The sequence below is a fragment of the Manihot esculenta genome, chromosome 16 (assembly GCF_001659605.2).
Source record: "Manihot esculenta cultivar AM560-2 chromosome 16, M.esculenta_v8, whole genome shotgun sequence".
Classification (NCBI taxonomy): domain Eukaryota; kingdom Viridiplantae; phylum Streptophyta; class Magnoliopsida; order Malpighiales; family Euphorbiaceae; genus Manihot; species Manihot esculenta.
The window spans coordinates 1,050,749-1,074,935 of NC_035176.2; the positions used below are offsets into that span (position 1 = coordinate 1,050,749).

Genomic DNA, 24,187 nt, shown 5'->3' on the forward strand with positions numbered 1-24,187 from the left:
TTGCTGGCGATTTCTCTTTACTTTTTGGGGTTTGACCTATTTTTTATTCTGTTTGAGACTATTACTATTCAAGGTAGCGGCAGAAATCATTTCTTTGATTTTGTAATAAGACTTCTCTCTCATTTTCTTTTTCCCTTTTTGTTAACAAAATATGATTATACAACAGATCATGAAAGCAAACATTAAGGGGTTTCAAGTTTCAACCCAAACAGTGTAAACCCAATCCATGTACTACAACCAGTGTCCCTCCCACTTTCATCACCAGGAAAATACCCATGTAATAATCATTCAGTATAATTTTTTTTCTTTCAAAGATAAATCTTACACACAAAAATTATAATCAATAAATTTAAACTAAAACCATATGGTATATAAATTTATCTACAACCAATATGAAATCTCAAACCAGCCCATAAAGCATAGGGGATATCTATCCAAGGTTCATGCCACTATTCAAACTCAAGATGTGATATTTTGAAACAACAGAAATTAATTTGTAAATTTGATCACACTTCAGGAGTGATTTAATAAATTACTATATTTTTCAACATGGGCAAAATGCACATTTAAGTCCTTAAAATTTAATATTTTTTAATATATTATTTTAATTTTATTACTAAGGAAGGCTTCTAGTTTTAGATAGTTTCCTTTTAGGGTTTATTTACAAAAAAGAAAACATTGAATAAAATTAATTTGCTTGTATGGGGGCTAGTGGCCACGATGGATTTGTAAAAGTTGCACGTATGAATCGACTTGCTAAGAAACGTTTTGGCATTATAATAGCATATCAATTGATTTGAGATGATACAAGTTATTATCACCGAGGCTCCATTAATAACTCTTACGTGGAAAATAAGCTTGTTTACTGATTTTAGTTTATGGGTTCTAATTACATCTGCTTACCCAGTAATGTCTTGCTAACCATGCATATCTTCAATACTAAATGACATAAGAAGAAGTATTAGAGATTTAAGGCTGATATACTCAATGAGAGTACAAGTTTCATTTTGTTCGAACAGTTCAATGAAAATAGACAGCAGGATCTGTTACATGGTATATGCTATTTACTTGTGTTCTGTAATGAACAACAAAGAACATAGATGTATTACTTCAGCCTCAAAATTGGAAACATTCTCTCCCGCACTCACTCTAATTATTCATGAACTCATATATTCTCATTCATCCCCCCCCTTTTTTTTTCCCCTTTTTGGTTCCCCTCTATAACATGTCTTTAATTTTCATTTTCTTGTATGTATTGTTCAAACTAGTTATTGTATACTGGGAAGATGGAAAGAATACCTCATCCTCCTATGTGAAGCAAGAGCACTTTGTAGAGCCACATCTATCCTTGCCCCTTCTCGAAACAATTTATCATACAACTTACTAACAAACTCTGATAATTCCTCTTCATCATCATCCCAAAAACCCATTGAACGCTCCCCAGTCTTCTCAGGATCGCTATCTTCCCAATCACTTGTTGGACTGACTGGCTCTGCCTCTTCATCCTCTGCCTCTTCCTCTCCAATCTCAAACCTCCCATTCTCCAGAAAATGGAAATCTCCTGACCCATGGGCAGATGTCACCGGAATTTCTAGGGGTTCGGCAGAAGGGCATATAACAGCTTTTGCACCAGAATCCAGAAAGGCCTTAATTAAAGTTGGAGTAGGTCCATATGTCCCTGTGCATATTATGATCCTGTCCCTCCAAGCTCCAACCTGGGTCATGCAAGAATAAGCCCCATAATTCAGGAAAACAAAAAGCTCAAGTCATAAGGACACTGGTTCAAGGATTCAAGCTAGATCTGGAACTAGATCATCCCCTTCCAGAACTCAGCGAGCATTACTGGGTAACATTCGGAAAATTCTATAATACACTGCAAGCACTATTTTAGAGAGAAAAAGCACTATTTTAGAGAGAAAAAGTAGCTGTTTCCTAAATTTTTAGGAAGTGATCCCATGGATTTTGTGAGAAAGGGAGTACAAACTACCTAATAATTCCTTGATAACATTCCTATCAGAAATTAGCTGAAAATAAGTTATTCTCCGGTATAAATGAATCATCAAATATCAATAATTCCTCATCTAAAGCTTCAAAAAATCTAGAAAAACCACTTAACAAAATTAAAATGAAAATAAAATACCATCCAGCGAACATCATCAGGTGTTAAGTGCATTGAAGGAACTGTTCTACGAAACATATATGCCCCAATTTCCTGGTCATCCTCCATAACCTTCAAAAATATCCATACACATTGTATTGGGGATCATAGTAATGAACCACACAAAAGGGAAGCCAGAAAGAAGGGACACAGACCTGTGTCTGTCGTCCTATATAACGATGGACAACATTTCCGACTTGGAAGTATGGTCTATACCGAACCAGATCAGAAACTGTTGAAATATTAGCAAGAAGTGATGTGACCTTCCTGCGGCGGCCACGCACCATAGTTAACAAGCTCAATTTGACACTTTGGAGAAACTTATCTGCAAGATCTCCAGGTTCGGCAACAACAAATACATCATTCTGCCAACTAGAGAGATACATGTTGAGCAGGTTAAGACGATGGCTGAATCTAAACTCATGCAAAAGACTAAAGAATCAAATCAAGGAGAGGCATGTTCACCTTAGTATTGAACCAAACAAGTCATTTTGAAGGGCCAGATGTATAATTCCTACTTGAGGAGTATTCTGCAACTTTTCATGCAATGACCGAACAGGTAAAGATAACTGTCTACGCCCTGAAGGAGACATGGGGGGTGATGTAGCATTCTTTCCAGATTGAAATCCATCCAAGCTCAAAGGCGGAACCATGTCGATTCGGCCAACCTTTTGGGGCCCAAAATCAGGACTGTATATAAGTGGACTAGAAGGGAAGCTTCCAGTAATCAGAGGTGAAGTAAATGGTGATGGGAATGCTGTTGCTGGCGCTGGCTTTGTGACTCCAGATGTCCCAAGCATAAGAGACAATCTAATTCCGTTACGGCTGCAAAAAGATTCAAGTGCCCGAGCATGGTGCATAACTCTTCCTGAATCTGGACTATGCAAAGCTTCAACAAGTAGCACATTACGCCTCCAACCCAAAGACGCACCATTCTCATCTAAAATAGCAGCAAGCCAAAAGATTTTCAGGTTCAGCAAAAGGAGGATTTAAAATTATGGATTCCCTTAACTTAAGATAGCATGAGATATAATACCTGTATATAACACCTTTGCCTTTGGGAATTGCTGATTTTTCAAATTCTCTAATAACTTATCATCATGCTTATTGGACATTAGTAGTCTCTCACAAACATTCTTTAAGGCTTCTGAATTAGAATGGATATATTCCTCAACTGCAGCTTCCAACTTCAGCCAGACTGCTGGATCAGTCTCATCCAGCTCCATATCACAACGTTCATCAACTGCAGTGACAAACCATGTAGAACTCTGCTTAAGAACTTGAAGTTCTCAGTTAAAAAAGCTACTCTTTAATGATAATTTGTAAAATAGAAAATAAATGCACCTATTTATGCTAAAGATGAATAGAAAATAAAAGCATCTAACATATGCCGAAGATAATGGGAACATTCTTCGATGGTGAAGCATCTGTTTCATCATTACAAACGATAGATAGTTCCAAATATTTACAGTTTGTACCTGGATTAAAACGAAAATATTGTATTTCAGGAAGCATGGGTAGCAGCGTGCTCAAAGCTTCCTCCACTCGATCCACTGAACATGCACTCTCAATCAACACTTGCCCAGTGTCCAGATAACGCCAACCACCTTTCCTCAACTACAACAGAAAATTTGATGATGAGCCAGCAATTTGAAGAGATCCAAGGAAAAAGAAAATGCTAATTAGAATCCCAATTTTCATAGAGGGTGACAGAATTTTTATCAATAATATCCACAAATAGTTGCAACTTTGAACATTGACAAAGGTATCACTGACATTATGCAAATAAAGTTTCCTATGCAATTTTCTTGATATTTATCCAAACATTATGCAAATAAAATAAGCATTTCTACACTTTATAATATTCTTGTTAAATTCTCAATCATTTATCACACAGAAGCCCTCACAAAGATTACATACAGCGCACATCACTTCAGTACATGAACAGAACAGGTTGTATCTAAAGTCCCTTCTCTTGAGGTGCACTAATTGATATGGTATGGGGTAGACATCTTCGCATCACTTATTGGGAACATCATATTAATTATCCAAAATGCAATGCACTTTCTAGGATTGCACATGTAATCTGCAGGCCAAAATATACTCACACTGTAATGAAATAAAAACTGACACTAAAATTTCTAAATCTTATGAGCATAATAATTAGTTTCAATTACCAATATCATGTTAACTACTTCAATTCAATAAAAGACCATCCAAGTACCAAACTCAAGGGCACGAAAATTTCACAATCATCTAATGGTTGTGATAAATATTGTTTCTTCAATCCCACATGGTTTTCTGCATATTGGAACATTAAACCAGATTGCTTACCCATGATCAGGATCATGTGAAACTGTTCAGAATTCTCAAAGAGAGTAGCATTGTGACATTAGTCCTTGGCCTAAGCCCAAATTGACCCTAAAACCTTAACCTAATACTCAAATAGTTCCCTGAACTTAATTTGCAGTCAACTGAGCCCTCCAATTTTTTATCAGAGTCAAATAAACCTTATGTATTTAAAACTTTACCCAATTTCACCCAATTTCCATCATGTGATGAAACAGATGTTTTCTTTAACATCTTCCCTCCTCCTCCCCATTTCTCCATGTCAGTTCCTATCTAAGCATGATAGGCTATTCTGAATTAAATTTGAAATGCCTGAATTTTGGAGTATCATTTCCTTCATTCACATTTTATCCATCCAATTCATCATCTCTTGGAGTTGTAACCCTTCAACATCCTCTCCTATATGGAAAGACCAACCTCTGATAGTTATCAAAACTTAGTCCACCATCAAAGCAGGCCGTCAAATTGCGGCAGGGAATGCAACTCTCATGCTTATGCTTGGACTGATAATTAGGCATTATTGATTTTATTTTAAAGAAAAATCACAAAGAAAAAGCAAACATCAAAGCAGGTCCAATTGGGCCTTAGGCCATTGGTCCTTATTGTCCTACTTAAAGAAAAATCACAAATATCTAGCATCCTAATCCTATGAAATACTTGAAACATCTTTTTGACTTTTATCTCTACAATGTTTCCTGGGAAGACACCACAAGCACAAAAAGGAAGGAAAAGGGGGGAGGGGAGGCAGAATAGTTCTTAAAGGATGATATTGATATTAAATTGATATGTTAACAAGCAAACAATCTACGGAGCTCCTTTTGACATTTGATTACACGTTCAGGAGTAGAAGTACCGCAAAATTTTGGATCTCAGGTTCTACTGAAGTACAAAGAAAGGAAAAGTAACCATCCTAAGTTCCTTATGAGCCCAAATTGATTAAAACCAATCTACCAATCAGAATAAAACTCACACTGAAGAATGATAAGGGGGAGAGAGAATCACCTTTGTTGGAACAGAACCACAGCCAATTGAAACCAAGCAGTCAATTTTTGTATCAGGCCACAGAAGTTGTGCTTCCCTTATGGCAAAGATGGTAGGATTATTTGCCACTATAGCACCATCTTGCCAGCGGTATATATCTGTAAAGTGAAATGAATTTTCAGCTCATTATTCTGTTTGAACTCATGGGGCCTGGGGAAGGTGGGATCAAAAACGCGAAGCAGGTTAAGAGAATACCATCTGAAAAATCATCAAGATAATATGGGGCGGCAGATGATGCTCTTATAGCTTGCCAAACATGATGTTTGCAGCTCCCAATAAAAGCACTGCGTTTATAGCCAACTTGAGCTCCAGTTGTTGGTGATCCTAACACTGTCACACCTGAACTTTCTGAAATTGCAAAAGGCACTTCAGGCGTTCCAGCTGGATACTGTACATTGAGACCACAAAAATAAAGGTTAAAGAAAAATTTCAGAACCACCTCTGATAACAATTAGCACAATGGAACAACTAATGCATCTAAGCAGCAGAATAAACAAAGTTAACCCTATGGTGTCCTTCATTTCGTAGAAAATGCTTTCCTGAAATCATATATTTTACTTTTTTTATTGTTTGGAGTGCCCAGAAAAATTAATCAATGGTTAAAAGGAAAACTACACTATTTTGAAGGAAAATGAATTCATGCTTTTGCACAACCATTTCCTGAACTTTCACAAACTCGTGAAAACAGGAGAAATGTCCCTACTTTTTATTCAATAAATCAAACATGATTTGTTAAGAAACCTGATTGGTTAGGAGTTGACACTAAATTCAAGTCGATTATAAAAAGCATGAAGGAAGTTGTATTTAGAATATCATAGCTAAATATACAACTGTTACATATAGGACGTTTAGAAATAAGGGAATGAAGCGGAGCAATTGTTAGATAGTTGAGTGAACAAGGGAAAGGAGTTACACGTAGTTACTTACTTGAGCCAAGACAATTCTAAATGCTGAGAAAAATGTAAATAGAAAAGAATATTTATTCAACTATAAATATTGTTGATAATGAAATAAGAAAATAATTTTTAATGTACTCTACTGCCGAAAAATGCTTCCCTTGGAAAATTTTCTATAAACAAAATAATTTCTGAAAAGAAAAGAAAAGGAATAGGAATAAGAAGAGAGACTAAAGTGAATTAGTGATCATTTCAAACAACAGAAGATTTCTGATTTCAAACCTGATAGTTGCGGAAAATGAATGGTTGAGCCGGCATCACATTAACCAAAGTTGATACAACAAAAACTTTAGGTATGTTTTTTACTGCAGACTCTATTAATAGGTCTCCATCCTCATCCGCACACATTTCCTTTAACAACCTCTCAAACTGATCTGCACTGTGCTGCAAGACAATGTGTTATGGTGTTCTGTCTTTGGCATACTAGGAAAGAGGGCAATTAGTAGAGAACATTAGGTATTATCACATGTAATAGCTAAATCGGTATATCTACAAAGTAATGACTTGTATATTTAACTAAATACGGCTAATTACAAAAAAGAATAATGAATGAAGATTAGCAGCATTCCCTAGTCTTTTGGATGATAAGTTCTGTATATGATTAATTTAATGTGCACTTAAGGAAAATGCAGTCATGTGTGTGTGTTTTATTTATGGAATAACCTTGGACAACAATAAATTAAAAAGAGAAGCAAACATTCGAAAACGAAAACCATACTTTAGATCCGTGTACCACAACTCTAAAACTTTGCGATGAACTTTTATAAAGCTGATCCAACTTCTCTCTCCAACTTGCAGCTTCATTATCCTTGGGTGTAGGTTCAGCAAAGACAAGTTTTCCTAATTTGTAAAAGAGGATAAATAAATTGTGCAAATAAACAAGAAATTGGGAAATAGTATATTTTGAAAAATAACATGCACCAAGATTTTTATATATTTCTTCGCAGTGATCCAATGTCATCAGCTTGATACCAAGAGCAACAGCTAGCATCCCGCCCGTTGATGTGCCACATATAAGGTCAAACAATTCATGTATACGTTTTCCAGTTCCCTTTTCAATTGCTTTAAGGATCTGCACTGTTGCTAGGCCTTTCATACCACCTCCATCCATTGAGAGTATGCGCAGACCTTGCTTTGCAACTTGTCTTCCTCTAATGGCACGCCGCATATTTTCATTCTCTCCTAGAAGCAGCAGAAAATGAACAAGCCATTGTATATTAATAGGATGAACAATAATAAGTACAAGGAAAAAGTACAATCCAAGAAACAAACCAAGAATTGCCAAAGCACGAGCAGCTGCTTTATTCACACGTGGTTCAGATGTAACCGTCAACCTCATCAGAAGGTCCCGTAGACTTTCAGAGGTAACCAATATTCGGCGATTCTCCAAGCAGAAGGCCAAATTTCCAACTGCCAATAAAGCTAATCTTTGCACCTAGTGATGAAACCAATATTAAAACACTGCAGAACACTAAAAGTGGTAATGAAAATTCATAGATAATAACAAGGAAAGGAACTTACCTCTGGGTTTTTATGTGCACATAATAGTTTTAATGATTTCAACAAATCCTTGGTCAAAATTTTCTGAGCTACAGTATCAGAAGTAAAGCCCAAGGTGGCCACAACTTGTAACACAGAAATTACTTCCTCATGTGCAACCGATTTCAGCACTGTTTCAATAGGTTGCATTATGTCGCATTTCATCAACTGTATTGCAACAGAAACATCTCCGGCAAGAGTTGACAGGGCAGAGCATGCTTGTTCGACCTGCCAGAAAACAAGATACAAAAAGTGCCTGGAACAATTGATAAACAAGCAAAATTCAATTGAAAATTGCATAGAGTCAAGGATTGCCAACATACCACATGTTGGTTATCACTACTTATCATGCTAATAAGTTGCCGCACTGCATTCTCATCTTTACCGACAACAGCACGGTTTCCTTGATCTTGCATTATCTTTGCCAGAGCTGATGCCAGCAAAGGGTGATGACAAGAAGAAAAACGAAATAAAAGAGAGAAGAAGGCACTCAGCTTGTGTCTTGATGCACCAAAATAAGAACTGTTCTCCATCTAAAGTGGCCAGATAACAAAAATTAAATCAAGCAACCGAATCTTCCAGCTTATGAAACTGCTACCTATAACTGCTGTATGATTACTACCTCTATCTGTACATTCACTGATCTTAAATTCTCATCAGCTACAATCCTTACGTTAGCCAGAGAAAAGTGGCGAAGTTTGCGCAGGGGAAGAATTTCAGGAAGGAATTCCAGAGGATTACCAAATAGCCTAAGAATTTGTAGCTCAGCCATAGCCCTGCCATTCAACTGGAGATAAACAACAGACCCAAAGAACATTCTAGCGTTTACAGCTTTACCGAAACAGAAAACAGTAACCAAGGATGTTAATTTTTTGATAAAATGACCTGAAATCGAGAAGAGGTCGAACAAGCTTGTTGTGTTCCAGAGACAATTCCACCAGTCCTACACACTGCCTCAGTTCAACTGTTAACAATTTCAGTCAAGATGGCAGGACTCAATGAATTGCAAAATTTCATATACAGCCTATTCATGAAGCAACCTTCGATTAGTATATTTAATCAAACCCGATTCTCACCAGGAACTGAAACCAGTGTGTTGTAGTCAACGCTGAGAACTTTCAAATTTTTCAGTTCACCAAGCTCTGGTGGCAAAACTGAAAGCCTATTGTTATCAAGATAAAGCTTCTCAAGGAGTGGCAATCCAATTAACTCCGCTGGTAATACCTGATAATAAAATCAGCACAATCCAAGCACCACACAATTATGTCTCTCAATAAATATCAGCTTTTACATCCCAAGTATGAGAGTAACCATTAACATTGGGCTCATCTGAGTAAAGTTGTCAATTTTTCGCATTCCCGATTACAGTGGCCACGATCAATAATCATGAACTAACACATAAAATTGCAGAAAATCTATATATTGCAGGCCAACTCACCACCCACATTAAACAAACTGGAAGGAAATGTAGAAAAATAAAATAAAAATCCTTACCGATAGACCACACCCACAGAGGCTTAGCAAGGTGACGTTCTGCCAATGGTCGCCATAACCCAACCCGGAACCATCCCCAACTCCACCACCATCAGTAGCCAAGTTGGACCTCAGTAACCTTGTCAAAACCCCAACCCCATCGCTCTGCTGTCCAGACCCAGCCTTACTCATCGTCATCCCTCGCAATGGCTCCCTCCGCTTGACAACCTTCATCTCCACCCCCACATTCCCTTCCTCACCCTCCTCCGTCTTACTATTCAAATCCACTGTCACACAATCTTGTGGCAAAGGCAACGCCACCATCAACTGCGACTGCAACCTCAAAGCCACCTGGTCCTCGTCATCGGCAGCCGTCCAATCCAAATCAATCCGAAATCCAAGCTCTTGATCTCGAGGCGGAGACAAAGGTGACGACGGAGAAGATGAAGATACTGAGCCCGATGATGTAGATGTTGACAAACGGTTAAGATCTTCCTCGGATTCCTCCGCCCCATAGTTGAGCGTTAAACGGAAGATCTCCGACGGTCGTTTCCAGCCTAATCCCCAAGACATTGCACGAGAATGAAGAGAATTCCCGAGATTTGATCTGATCGACAGGTCACGGATTGATCACGGCGCGAGAGTAACGGTGATCATTGGATAATGCCGGTGTATTTTGAGAGAGAAGTTCTGTGACTTTTAAATTTGGAGGTTAGGAAGAGAACTGATTCATGGTTAGGGGTGAGAATCCGAAGGTTGGATTAATGGCGGGAGTTCATAGACAGAGAGACGCGAAGAGAAGAGAAGAGAAGAGAAATGATCAACTGAGACTGCTCTGCAGGTGTTGGTAATCTGCTGAAGTCTTCTCGATTTCGGTAATTTTTCGTTGTCGCTGGCAAGTTGTTGGTACGGGGTCGTTTTGCACATAGCTAAAAACGACGTCGGATAGTGCTGCTTGGCCAACAACATTGAAGTCAATTTTTACTGAAGAACTCTAATTATTTTATAAGTAAAATATATTTTAATATATTTGCAATTGTTTTCGTAAGGCTACAAGTATTTGATTATTAAGGCTATCGAGGAAAATAGCTCGCATTTGATAAATATTTCTCACAAAATATTTTACATGATAATATTTTTTAATATAATAATTATTTAATATTATTTAATTTTAATTTAAAAAATAAAATTAATGAATTTAGATCTTCAAAACATAAAAAAATTACTTTATGATTTAAATATATATATATATATATTAAATGATTTATTATTTTTAATTAAAAAAATATTTTTTATTAATTAATTTTTCTAAATATTTCAAACACTAAAAAATATAAAAATATTTTTTAAAAAACAAATAAAGTCTAAGTATTTAACTGTTAAGCTATTTAACAATTGTATTTTTTTTAAAATAATTTTAGTATTTAAAAGCCATTTAAAACACGAAAATGGAATCAAACTTGAGACCTCGAAATTAAGTGCAATGTTTTTAAGCGGGCGGCATTTACCAATTACATTTCTAAATTCAAGAAGCTTTTCATTATTGCAAATGATTTTATAAAGTTTCCTTTCCACTTGACAAGAACAACAAAACAATTTTTTACCTTACATAAAGAGAAGAATAATATAATTATTGAAAAAAACTGGGATTAGTGAGTGTGTAGCTTCTAATTTGCGCAAAGGGTTTGTCCTGGCTCTCTCTCTCGTTTTGTCTCTGAAGAAAACCTTTTTTTTTTTTTTTTTCTGCAATACCGCCCAATTTCTCTTGCAATCAGTATACGGCGTCTTCTGTTCTACTAGACAGGGGATGACCATTCTTTCCTTTCTCTTTTTCCTGTCTAGAAGTGATTTTGTCCCGCTTCACCTCTATGGCGAGGTTTATGGATAAATAAAATATTTTCTTTTATTTCTACTAAATCAGTGCTTTAATATGGGATTCTTTTTAGATTTGACTTCAGTTTGGTTATTTTCTTATTTCTGTTGAAATTTGTGTTGCATGCAGTGGATTTTCAAGGGTTTTTTTTTGTTATTGTTATATGTTTAAGAGAGTGTCATTCTCAATATTAGAAGACTCTTTGAGATGATCCTATCCCTTCATCGTTGAGCTTCATAATACTTTTTTATCTTTTCCGATCATGGAAGAGTCTCTTTGTTTTTTTAATGTTGAGGTCTCTAGTATTGCCGTACTGATTTTCCCTTGTTGTGGGTGCGAGATCTTAAAGGCACGAAAATTATTGATAAACTCTCTCAACATCTTTCTTCTCGGTCCAGATAAAGACTTAGCTTTCGTGCTTGTTTGGTTGGCTTTTTTATTTTGTGGTGTTAAGGAGTTTTCCTCCTACTTCCGGTGGCTCAAACGTCTCTTTTTTCCTCTCTTTTCAATGACTAGGACAGCCTTATGGTCGGCTGCAAACACCAGTACACAATTTTCTTTTTAATGACTTGAGTCACAAAATCATCTACTAAGCAATCTGCAAACTCAATATATATATGTTATCAATTGGTTTCAAGCTAAAAATAAAGAATGTTACAGCAAAGAGCAGGCTAACAATTTCATAAATTGGCTATGATCAGTACTAATTAAGAGGTACGAGCTCCACAAGAACTTAATCATAGGTCTAGCTCCTTAGCAGCTGAATTAAAAATCTCTGTTAAGTCTCCCTTCACTTCATCATCAGCAAATATGTAATCAATCCCATTTCTAGCTAGCTGAAACAATTCCTTTCTCCCGATACCTGTGTACCGTAAATGATATGAAAAAGATGGATCAGCAACTCGAGTTTATATATATATAATTGCTTCTATTATATCTACAATCAACAGTATTCCTACCAAAAGCAGATGAAGCAAGACTATATTCCTTCGAAAGAGATGTGGAGAAAACCCCAGAATCATCAGTGCACAATATTACAGGATGTTTTGCATTATACAAATCGGCTGCAATGCAAATAAACAAAGAATAAGTATCTATAACAAAAAGATACCAGTGGTCCAATCATGAGAAATATAAGTTTTTACAGCTTCTTCATGAGAGTACTGTGGTTCTCAAGTAAATCAGGCAAGTATAAGTGATCCAACAGACACAGAAGACTGACCGAAATGATGAATATCTAGTGAAGAAATTGTATTTGTCCTGATGTTAGATGTCAGACAAATCTCCACCTGTCAAAATTTGCATAAGCAAAAATGAAAACTGCACAGTAACACAAAGCAGACTTCACAATTAAAAAAGGAAAAATAGAGTGCTGAAATATGAAAACTTAATACAGCACAATCTAGAGACATGAATCTAAATAGTTCTTTTGTTGTCGGTAAATCAAAATCCAGCTGAGTAATTGAAAAGAGATCCTTGGGAATTTTTAATAAAAAGCAAAATAATATATTAGTGATTTAATACCATCTAGCCTATGGAAATTATGAGAAGCTTTAAAATTTATTGTTATATGCTAGTGAAGGTTATTCTCAAGAAAGCAAATGATTGTAGATAACCAACCGGTATTTTAGATGATTTCAACTTTTTCCAATCTTCCTCTCTAAAACAGCATGCATGGCCAATTCTCTTGGGAAGAAAGTCAAGCATCATTTGGATCTCCTGATGATTAGGTACCTACATGCACTAGGTTATGAAAATAAACCAGTGAGTGTAATTTCATTGTAACAGCACATACAGTCTTAGAAAACAGAGAAAGAACTCTGACACATCAATGCACCTCTCCACAGTGAAGTGTTATACAGAGGCCTTGTTCCTGGGCAAATTTTAATGCTGGCAAGAATGTATTCCTGTTAGATAAAATGACCATTTTAGTAAAAACCCAACATCATCTACCAATAATGACTTGTTAGCAACAAGATAAGGAAGTACCATTCGCCCACAATAGGATTTCCAGAAAGGTCAATGCCAACTACACCTAAATCTCTCATTTCCAAGGCAAGCTTAACCTATAGAAGGTGAGATCAGCGAAATTAGAAGTCCGGTGCAGTTAATAACTTATGTGCTAAAAAACATCCATACAGTTTTCTACATACAGTTTCCATTGCAGCTTCAGTAGTCTCGCGACGATCAATGCTGAGAAGAAGTCTAACATATATCTTTTTCCTTCTAGCTCCATGACAAGTATCATTAATAGGAAGCCCTTTCATGGAAGTTCTAGTATCTGAAGTTTGAAGAGCAAAATCCACATCAACTACAGTAACAGCCCTTAAACCTTCCATCACTGCCTCCATGTAAGAGCGTTTGCTCATTCCTTTAGAATCGTTTTTCTGGAAAATATGAAATGAAACCCACACATTCTTTTATCAATATAAACTAATTGCTGATTTGACATGCCCAAAAACAAATACAAAGCATTCAATAAGCTCATTCAACTACCTTTGGAGTTGTTCTTAACTCCAAATATACAACATTCTCATATGCGAAATCTTCAACCACCTGTTTTTTGAAGAGTTGAAGGATCAGAAACAGAAACCTTGAACGTTTAAAGGGAAGGGGAAAAAAAGAATCGCTGAACTGCAAATTATCATACTTCTTTTGTGATCCTTGTAACAGTTTTGTGATCAGTGGTAAGAATGTGAATCAGGTCAAACAACTTGAACACTTCATGCAAAGAACGGTCATCTGTATGCAAGTGAATGAATAGGGAATTACCAGTATCACACATAACCAAGAGAGAAAGACAGGGATAGAAAATCACAAATCAAGAGGAATAGATAAAATGAATTACAAGGAGAACAGCACCTTTTTTTTTTCTTTCTTAGTCTATGAACAATAAAATTTCAACATAGTATAGGCAGCACAATCAGAATTGGCACAATTAAACACAGCTTTTGCTTATTTAGGCGTAAATTACCCAAATTGAAGATTCAACTTGGATAATTCTACTTTCCTACGCTTTCTCAGCAATCAAACAGAGAAATAACCAGAAAAAGAAAAGTTAAGAAAAAAAAAGCGCATACCTTTCATGATAACATGTTCCACATCTGAGAAAACTATTATACCTTCGTCACCCAAGACTCGAGCAAGCTCCCTGTAAATAAAAAGGAATCGAAAATCAAACTCGAATAACTAAAAGCAACGAAATGAAGAGTAGCATCTTAAGATTTGAAACTTCCCAACAATTTCCTTCCCCTCTTATAAATGAAATTGAACAATAAACTACAGAAAAAGAAAAATATATGCTTTGGATCCCTAACACAAGGCAGAAGATTTTCACTGATTACCCACATTGACAAATTAATTTACTCCAAAAAATGAGAGGAAAATTAAAAGAAATATTGAAAAAAATGAGCATACAGAAGCGTAGAGTCTCTGACAGAACCATTGAGGTGGGCATGTAATTCAACCTTTGGCATGGACACCAACTCTTCCATATCAGCTACTGTGTTTCTCCGAGGACTATGCTCCGCAGCGTTCATCTTAGTGCAGCTCGCTTCCTCTCAGAAAAGGGTCAAAGTCTCCTCCCTTAGTCTTTCTAGTTCACATTTTAGGCGAGATATTAGAGGATAAATTATTTTATAACACTCTTGTGTAGAAAAATTACCTTTCAATCCCTATAGTTTGCTATAATTGTTAGTTAGACCATGTGTTGTGACAATTACAGTAAGGATCCTTATCTTTTATTCTTAATTATAGGAGTCTTTTTAAAATCAAGCCTTTAATGTAAATAATATATAATAGAATTTGTAACATATTTAGATTTAAATATTAATATTTAAAACGAGTTTAATTCAAATTTATATTTTATATATTGCATATCTTGTTCATATTTTATAATTTTTTTTTTAAATTAAAGTTATCGATTATATTAATAAAATTCCATCAAATAAAAATAGATATAATACTAAATAGAAAGACGATTATATATAATAGGTTCTCTAGTCAAAATTAAAATAATATTACGACGAATCAATCTAATAGAAATATCAGTTCTAAAATTTAATAAAGATTTACAATCATTCAAAATCAAACCACCTGTATAAGATAATTTGACAACGATACCCCTCCTTTCTCATCTCTCGATCATAAATAATTAGATCTCCCGAACAAAGTTATGAAATAGAGTTTCTATAAGATAAATTTCAAATAAGGTTACAAGACTGACTGTCGTCATTATAATTCCGAAAACCCATAATAACTAAACTAAAAAAACAGACATATGACTCTTCATATTAATGAAAGGTATCCTCCTAATTTTTATCTATTAACTGAGAAGCAATCATTAAAATGTAAAAAATTATAAAAAAATTCCATACGAAATATTCACCATACAAAAAATATAAGTGACGATCGGAATATCTCTAGAATTCTTAATAAGGACAACAACATCTTTTATCGTCTTACATGAGAAAGGCAAAAGAATAAATTAGGTTTAAGAAAAAGGAAAAGGCGAGAGTATCGAGGCACAAAGGGACCACATAAGGAAACTTAATTGGATCGCTCGTTATATTTTATAATCTTTTATATATTTTTTCATTAAAAATTAGAATTTATTGTTTTTAGGAATATTAAATTTTTTTAAATGAAATTAGTGATTAAAATATATTTATTAATTTCTACCTTGTGTAGAAGAGTGAAAGGATAGAGCTGTTATGGGCTTGTGAGACCCAAAAGCCCAAGTTTTAGTTTCTACCCAATTTTCAAATTCAACAATCCTATTTTAGGTCTATTTAATTTATTGAAAACCTAATTTATCTAATTCAATTAAATTCTTAAAGAAAAAAATCTTCAAAACTTTAATGAAATTCTATTACAACTTTGTATTGTACGTAAGATAAATAATTTTTTGAGTCTAAATTTTAATAAAATTAAAAAAAAAAAACAAAACAAAACAAAAAGACAATAATTTCAAAATTGTGTCCACAGCAGACTGTTTTTTTTTTTTTTTTTTCAAGTAAACTTACGTAGGAAACAAAAAAACAAAAGAATTGAACAATGAACATCAACTCCCAATGTAAACCATCAACCAAATAGCTATGGAAAAATTATCATTATAGGTTAAATTTTATTGAAAATTCAGTAAAAAAAATTTTACTTAATAATCAATTTTCTGTTATTCTTTTAAATTTTATTCATTATAGGTTAAATTTTTATGAAATAATAAAATTATCATCCTCTAATTTTTTCTATTCATAAAAATTATAACAGTAAAATTTAGAGAAAAATCGACCAGATATGTAATTATTTTTATTTAATAAATTATTGATAATATGATTATAATTTTTGCATTTAGTATATTTTGCTTCTAGCTTATTTTAATCCAACAAGTACGGAAATGAAAGTGAATATTGAGTATATACTAGTTGGTCCCTGCACATTAAAAATTAAATTGATACTTATTTTATTAATATTTTATAATAAATTAATTTTATCTTATATTTTATTGTTTATTTTATTAAATTTGAATATAAAGTAAAATAATATATAAAAGATGCAAATAATTCAATTTAATTAGAAATGTAGTACTTTTTTATAAAAATATGTTTTATAATCTCATGTTTTTCAAAATTTTTATAGAAATTATGTGCTTTTTAATTTTTTTACCATAACTTGAATTTTATTTTTTATTTTTATTAACACAAATACTTAATATATACAAAAATTTAACATAACTTGAATTTTATTTTTTTAACTTTATTTTTTATTTTTATTAACACAAATACTTAATATATACAAAAATTTATTAGGATCTAATATTTATAAATAATTAAATAATTATATATATTAATAATGTCATGAATTGTCATGACAACATCGCGTTGTAAAATCCTAATAAATTATGATATACATCGTTAAAGTTTCATCTATAAAAGGAATATTAGGATATTGAAATATCAAGATTTGCCTGAGTATTCTTATAAAATTATTTTAGCATCTTCATTACATTTGTAATTGCGGAATTTAGGAGTGAGCCGTATTCGGTTCAAACCGAATCGATTTAAAAATTTAGTTTAGTTTTTTATACATTTCGGTTCGGTTTTTAATTTCAGAAATTTCGGTTATTTCGGTTCGGTTCAATTTTGATCAGTAAAAATCAAAAAAATCGAACCGAACCGATTAGCAATAATAATATATTTTTTCAATAATATAGAGAAATTAAATCATATTAATATTAAAATATTTTAATTAAATTTTAAAATACTAAAAATAAAGTGTAAAAAATAAAAAAATTATTAAAAATTGAAACCGATCAAATCAAACTGAATCTAACCGATTCGGTTCGATTTAGTTTCTGACCAAAATTAGTTCGGTTCGATTTTTATAAACACTAAAATTTCAATTTTCGGTTTATTTGGTTCGGTTCGGTTTTAAACTGAACCGACCGAATACTCACCCCTAGCGGAATCCACTAATTAATATCAGTTAGATTTTTAGTGATGACTATTTTTTTTTTCGGCATACACAATAATAATCATAGAGATCAAGGTAACATAAATATTTTTAAGTTCAAACCATCTTATTATACTAATTCTTTATTTAGTTTACTGATTTGAGTATGAAAACAATTATTATAGACATTAATCAATTTATATTCTCATTCTTATTATAGTTGTTAATCAACTCATATTCTCGTTTTTGTAGGTAGGAAAGTTTTATTTCAATCACATCATAAAATAAAATTTATAACATTATTTAAATTATAATATAAATAAGAAAAATTATTTTTTTATCTCTGAATTATAATATAATTAACGGATTTGTCATTCTATTTTTAAAATCAATATTTCAATCCCTAAAAATTATGTCAAAATTAAATTTCTTTTCATAAAAAATACTGTTAATACCAGAAAAAATGACCGAATTACCTTTTTAAAATACAAAACTTTAGTCTCAGAAATTTAATCTCTTGATTAATTAAAAAATATTTATTGTATGTTTTTCATATAAGTGCATTTGTGACATTCTCGCCTTAATATATTCTATTTCTCACACTCTTTTCTAATTAAATTTGTGACATTCTCATCGTAATATATTTTATTGTACTGAATCATATATAAATACTAGCTCAGGATCGAATTCTTATATATTAGATTTATTAATGTCTCACGCGATTTCACCTTGTTTTATGATAGCTCTTTCTTTAAAAAGAGTGATTTTAATACTTATTATAACGGTTCAATTCAAATTAATTCAAATAATTTTTAGATTTATTTTTTATTGATAATACTGTTATTTATATATCTAATTAACTGAAAATTTTAAATAAAATTATAAATAATATAAATTTAACTTAAAAACTTAAACAGAAAAATTCAAATAATTATTTAAATTTAAATATTAAATTAAGTTTATTGAATTAAATATTCAATAATTATGACCTCTTATAGAGAGAAAGAGAGAGTAAAATAGTAGGGCTATCATTATCGTACAACATGAGAACAATGTTATGGTTGAGATGTTTGAAAAGATAAGTGAGTTAGTTGAGATGTTGCTATGGAAGAGCAAAATCATTAATAACAAGAGTTGGCTAATTTCAATGTATGCGGACGGAGGACGGATGTTCCCTTGGATGGATGCAGTCGCTTGATTCTGATCGTTAATCTCGGTCTCCCTTGTTACAGCAAATTTTTTCTACTACAAAAACAGCAAATTTTTTCTTTTTTTAAAAATAAAAAATTAAAGCCGAAATTCAGTCAGATTTATGACTCATAGTACTGCATGGCCCAGTCCAAGTAACTCTTTTTTTTTTTTTTTTTTTTATCACCTTACAGGTGTGACCATATTTAATTAAAACAAAAGGTTAGATGAGATCAGTGGGACCCAATATATAAGTTTTTAATTCAAGCCATATTTTAGTTTTAATAAATAAATAAATAAATAAAACTTCAAGCTATGTTTGAGTTGTTTAGTAAGAATAAAGCATTTCTGTTTCTTCCTACGTTTTATCTGCTTCTGTCAACAAAATTTTAAGGCTTTTAGAGATGAAGTTTGGGAGGCTCCGCCGTATGGCCGATGACCCTCCCTTTTGAAGAAAGGGAGCCGTATTATCAATAAAAAATCTCAAAATTATTCAATTTTAATCACATCTTTTGTTTTACTCTCCTCCCAAAACTAACAATAGCTCGTCCCGTTTGTAGCTAGTAGATTTGGAAGAGCAGAAATGCTCAGGCAGCAGCATCAGTTGAAATGCTTGTGAGAATTATTACCCAACTAGAAGACTTCCTTCAGCCCTTGGCTCTAGACTCAAGTTCATGCCACGTAGCTTCAGTTTCATTAAATAGGACAATAACGGCTCCTCAAATGTGGTCTCCCCTCCACGTCCCATTCCTTAAAATTAAACTTTGACGCAACTATTGATTTTAAACTATCCACGTGAGGCCTAGCAGTGGGACTGGTCCCATATTCGCAAATTACTGGTAATATAAAAATTCTATTTTAAAAATTATCAAATAATTTAAATTAATTATTTTAAATCAAATTAAAAATAAATTTAAAAGTTATTTAAATTAAGTATTTTATATGTTGGAGGAAAAGAAAAGGTGAATTCTTTAATCCTTGCAATAAATGCAATCTTCTTACCTAAAGGATAGGACCCTTCACCAATGCAGAACCTCTGCACCCTTCATTTATTCTTTTATCCTTTTCAATTATCTGGTGCGGCAAATGCCATTATGAGCAGATTTTCGTTATTACGACGGGGGTACTGTATAAAAAATTCTAAATATTTAGAGCTCTTCACATTTATATTATAATTTTAAACTTTTAAATAATAAAATTAATTTTTTTATATTTATTTTAATTTTATTCATTTATTTTAATTAATTTTAATAAAAAAATTTTAATTTAAATTATTTTTAAAAAATTTATTAAATAAAAAATAAAATATTTATATTAATTTATATTTATATCTAAAATTTTAAAGTTTAAATAATAAATTAAAATTTTTTTCATTTTACCACTAGAGAAATAAATTGAATATGAAAAATTATTAAAATTTTATAATATAATTCCTAAAATTTTATTAACTAATAAAAAAATCCTTAATATATATATTTTTATTTCAACAATTATTTTTAATCTCATATTTACCTTTTATTCTCATTTTTATATTCGTATTATTATTTAATAAAAATTTAAAATTAAAAAAATTATAATATAACATATATGATGTTTTATTTTATTTAATATTATTAATATAAAATATAATTTTTTATCGGATCAATTAATAAATTAATATATATTACAAATATAATTGTTAGTAAAATAAAAATATTAAATATTTCAAATAATTTATAAAATACGTAATTAATATATTTAAATTTTTATAAAAATTATAAAAAAATGACTACAGAGTAAAACATATATATTTAATATTATTAATATAAAATAATCTTTTATATATTAAAAAATATATATAATTTATAATAATTAGCGTAAATTTTGAGAGAAATAATTTAATATATAATATTTATATCTGATATTTTATGTTATTAAAATTTATTTGTAATAAATATTTATTTAATATTATATATAATAAATATAAAGTAAAAAATTTACTTTTAGTATAAAATTTAATTTAAAAAATTATATATTTATTAATATAAAATTTTTAAAACTATATTATAATTTATTATTAATTTTTCAAATTTAATTTAGTCATTTTAATTATAATAATTATGATAAATTCGTAAAGATTTAGTTTTATTATACAAAATATAAAGTTTTAGAAGTAATGACGAATTAATATAAATATTTGAATTTTTTTACTCAATAAATCTTGTAAGGAATAATCGTACTTGATAGGTGAATTATAATTTTTTTATTAAAATTAATTAAAATATATGATTAAAATTGAGATAAATGTGAAATAATTAATTTTATTATAAAAATTTTATGGGTAGAATATAAATATGAAAACTGGTTTTTTATTCAATGGTGCTTATCATAATAATAATTAAAATTAATTAACAATAACTCCGCTGAATAAAAAACTAGTGCGTTTAATTGTATTACTATTTTAAACTCAAATAGCGTTTAAAAATTTAATTATTATACAAATATTAAAATTTTATTTATCTAAAATGTAATATTATAATTATATAATTAACCTTATAATTGAATCAACAAGGTATGGTAAAATACTAAATGAAAATTTCAATTCACGATCGAGGCAAGATCACAGCCTTTAAAGGATTCTTCATTACAACGGTGAAGGCAAAAGTCTCAGTTGGGTCCGGTGGAGATTCCGGATCCGGCAACCATTTGAAAGCATGCACCATCCTAGCAATCATCAAATTCACATGTAATATACCTAGACTCCACGCCGGGCATATCCGCCGTCCGGCTCCAAATGGCACCATCTTCACCCCACGAGTCCCTGTAACATCCACATCAACACCATCACCTTCCAAAAACCTCTCAGGTCGGAAGTCTCCCGGATCTTTCCAAATATCTGGATCTTCAGTCACCCATGCAGTGTAAAGCTCCACGTTGACACCCATCGGAATTGTATAGCCTCCAAGTTCTGTATCCTTAACTGCGGCGTGAGATAACAAGAAGTGGCTTGGTGGGTGTCGCCGGAGAGTTTCTTTTACGATAGCTCCAAGATAAGGCATTTTCTCAACATCTTCTTCTTTAACCAGTCCTTTGCCAACACACCCAGCAATTTCTCTGTACAACTTGTCTTGAATCTCTTGGTTCTGCACCAAATGAAGAAGCGCCCATTCAATGATTGTTGCACTAGTGTCAGTTCCGGCATTAATTACCTCAGAGCACAGTGTCACAAATTCTTGCTCTCCTAATGGACCTCTAGACGGCGGTTTCAGATCAAAAAGCGAGTCTATATAGGCGGCACCAACTGGACTCACCATTTCTGAGTTTGGATTTTCGCCTTTCTCTATAAAAGCTCTTCTGTTTCTTATCAATGGAACCAAGCACTCCATCTGTTTCTTCCTCAGTTCCTTAGCTTCTCTCATTTGTCTGCTAAACAAAGGAGCAAGAACCGGCAAGAAATCTGGTAGCTTTAGTGTTGTCATTAGCGCAACCTCTTTTAGTATTCTTTCAATGTTCTTGATCCTATCTTCAGAGATTCTTGCTCCTAAGCAAATGCATATTAGGATGCTGCACATTGTGAGCCTGCAGTTGTTCAATACCTCAACAGACCCATTTTCTAAGGCTTCCCTTTTGAACCTTTTCATGTGATTCTCCAATGCCCATTGTCTTATCCAGCTGCACTGCTTGATTCTCGTCGGGCTTGTCACCTCAGTGACAAAGTTCCGGCGGAGAGTGCGCCATAGAGGTCCATATTCCGCCGAGTTCATTGCACATTTTCCAACGCTGAACACCAGCCTGATAGGCGAATCAGGTGGCCGGCTAGCGAAGGTTGGGCCTCTATGGACAAGAGCTTCATGGATGAGCTCAGAGCTGGTGACTATAACCAAAGTACGTTGACCCATTTGCATGGTGAATATAGGGCCATATTTTGCACGTAAATCACGTACTACAAAAATGAATGGTCGGCGTTGGAGAATGACTTGGAACAAATTGCCTACCAGAGGCCAACCCGGCGGACCTGGGGGGAGATTGTTTGGTCCACCGCCGGTGTGGAACCAGAATCGCCGCCACAATAGGAGAAAGACGAGTACAGAACAAAGAATGAGAAGGTCTATTAAGTCCATTGCTACAAGAAGAAAATCAAAACATGAATGGTTTAAATAGAAGAAGAATATGTGTGACCGTAAAAGCTTGGAAGAAAGAAAAAGAAAAGAGACAGTAAATGAGTTTGGTGTACCGATCGACTGCTTAGAATTAATATCATCAGATGATATTTATTTACTGTGTGTAGTGTTGCAGACGAGATTATAATTATAGTTTGGAATCTCACTTATGACATTCAACAGCAGAGATTAACTATTAGCTGATTTTCTCTCAGAATTTTTTTTTTCTCTCTACGTGTTTTTTTAGGGAACTCTCCTTCCCAGTGTTCCTTCTATACCCTCTGTTTTGACTCCATCAATTTTCTTTTTACCTTTCTTTTTCTCTATCAACTCCAGTTGCCTTTTTTTAGCCTACTCATGTCAGACGTTGAAGGAAAAATCTGTCTAAATTAATGGCTCTCATCAAAAGCCTTTAACTGTAATGAGCCTAGCTTCCTTTTGCAAATAATAATAATAATGAGCTTATCTTCCATTATACACCTTTTGTATTAGCTTATGATTTTTTTTTTCAATTTCTATCGATAAAATATATCTATCTATATATAGCGCAAAGAATTGCAATGAGCTGAATATTTTTAAATATATGATTTAAATAAATTTTAATTTAATGAATTTGATAGTCATTGATGATCTGAGATCCAAAAAATAGGATTTTACAAGGGTTGTGCAAGTTTGATATGAGAGGAGAATGCTTCCCTCTTTTATTCTTTTCCTTCGTCAGTGACGTGTAACGGTTTCACTGCCATTGGACCTCAGCCATTTGTCTCTGCCATACGGATACGAACGTACGAGAATATCAAATTTCTACTTCATGCGTAACGGGCATTTAATTCTCTCTGTTACGCATGCGGATGAACCCACAGAGTAAATGGGCTGGCCACCTTTTCTCCTCCGGGCCGGGCTGAGAGGTGAGGTTAGAACTGAAACTCAAGGGAGGTCTGAACTGAGGGCCGAAAAGACTGAGCCGGTCCAATTTGAGAGGTTTAAGAAGGGGTCCGGTCTTAAGGCCAAGTGGGCTGGA

General features: G+C 32.9%; 3 protein-coding genes across 7 annotated transcripts; all 3 read right to left on the reverse strand.

Annotated features, from left to right (window-relative positions):
- Positions 1 to 949: 949 nt before the first annotated feature.
- On the reverse strand, positions 950 to 10,374 carry LOC110603149 (phospholipase A I). Of its 4 annotated transcripts, XM_021740840.2 has the most exons (18): positions 9,538 to 10,373; positions 9,120 to 9,267; positions 8,929 to 9,007; positions 8,666 to 8,819; positions 8,367 to 8,576; positions 8,026 to 8,271; positions 7,777 to 7,939; positions 7,426 to 7,686; positions 7,223 to 7,344; positions 6,727 to 6,888; positions 5,744 to 5,936; positions 5,510 to 5,646; positions 3,637 to 3,775; positions 3,195 to 3,401; positions 2,624 to 3,098; positions 2,314 to 2,530; positions 2,141 to 2,230; positions 950 to 1,715 (listed from the first exon to the last, which is right to left on the reverse strand). In XM_021740840.2, exons 1-18 carry the CDS (start codon positions 10,087 to 10,089, stop codon positions 1,269 to 1,271), a joined length of 4,002 nt encoding a protein of 1,333 aa, XP_021596532.1. In that variant the 5' UTR covers positions 10,090 to 10,373; the 3' UTR covers positions 950 to 1,268. The 4 variants fall into 4 exon arrangements, with proteins under 4 accessions (XP_021596532.1, XP_043807944.1, XP_043807945.1 ...); XM_043952009.1 differs by lacking the exon at positions 2,141 to 2,230 and having other exon boundaries at positions 9,538 to 10,374; XM_043952010.1 differs by having other exon boundaries at positions 8,666 to 8,830; positions 9,120 to 9,681.
- Positions 10,375 to 11,978: 1,604 nt separating this feature from the next.
- Positions 11,979 to 14,987, reverse strand: LOC110603120 (N6-mAMP deaminase). 2 transcript variants are annotated; one of them, XM_043951647.1, is made up of 11 exons: positions 14,857 to 14,987; positions 14,470 to 14,540; positions 14,040 to 14,131; positions 13,886 to 13,945; positions 13,543 to 13,776; positions 13,379 to 13,455; positions 13,227 to 13,296; positions 13,010 to 13,123; positions 12,612 to 12,678; positions 12,349 to 12,453; positions 11,979 to 12,251 (listed from the first exon to the last, which is right to left on the reverse strand). In XM_043951647.1, exons 2-11 carry the CDS (start codon positions 14,474 to 14,476, stop codon positions 12,127 to 12,129), a joined length of 951 nt encoding a protein of 316 aa, XP_043807582.1. In that variant the 5' UTR covers positions 14,477 to 14,540; positions 14,857 to 14,987; the 3' UTR covers positions 11,979 to 12,126. The 2 variants fall into 2 exon arrangements, with proteins under 2 accessions (XP_043807582.1, XP_021596498.1); XM_021740806.2 differs by having other exon boundaries at positions 14,807 to 14,985.
- A 6,541-nt stretch (positions 14,988 to 21,528) lies between these two features.
- On the reverse strand, positions 21,529 to 23,222 carry LOC110604197 (cytochrome P450 77A3). Its single transcript, XM_021742332.2, has one exon. It carries the CDS (start codon positions 23,125 to 23,127, stop codon positions 21,610 to 21,612), a length of 1,518 nt encoding a protein of 505 aa, XP_021598024.1. The 5' UTR covers positions 23,128 to 23,222; the 3' UTR covers positions 21,529 to 21,609.
- Positions 23,223 to 24,187: the final 965 nt, after the last annotated feature.

Coding starts and splice junctions, on each gene's coding strand:
- LOC110603149 (XM_021740840.2), bottom strand. CDS start 10,089: ATGTCTTGGGGATTAGGCTGGAAACGACCGTCGGAGATCTTCCGTTTA. Junction 7,687..7,776: donor TCGTGCTTTGGCAATTCTTG/GTTTGTTTCTTG, acceptor TGCTGCTTCTAG/GAGAGAATGAAAATATGCGG. Junction 3,402..3,636: donor ATATTTTCGTTTTAATCCAG/GTACAAACTGTA, acceptor TTGTCACTGCAG/TTGATGAACGTTGTGATATG.
- LOC110603120 (XM_021740806.2), bottom strand. CDS start 14,928: ATGAACGCTGCGGAGCATAGTCCTCGGAGAAACACAGTAGCTGATATG. Junction 14,541..14,806: donor GTCAGAGACTCTACGCTTCT/GTATGCTCATTT, acceptor TTTTATTTACAG/GGAGCTTGCTCGAGTCTTGG. Junction 13,297..13,378: donor AATCCTATTGTGGGCGAATG/GTACTTCCTTAT, acceptor TTTATCTAACAG/GAATACATTCTTGCCAGCAT.
- LOC110604197 (XM_021742332.2), bottom strand. CDS start 23,127: ATGGACTTAATAGACCTTCTCATTCTTTGTTCTGTACTCGTCTTTCTC.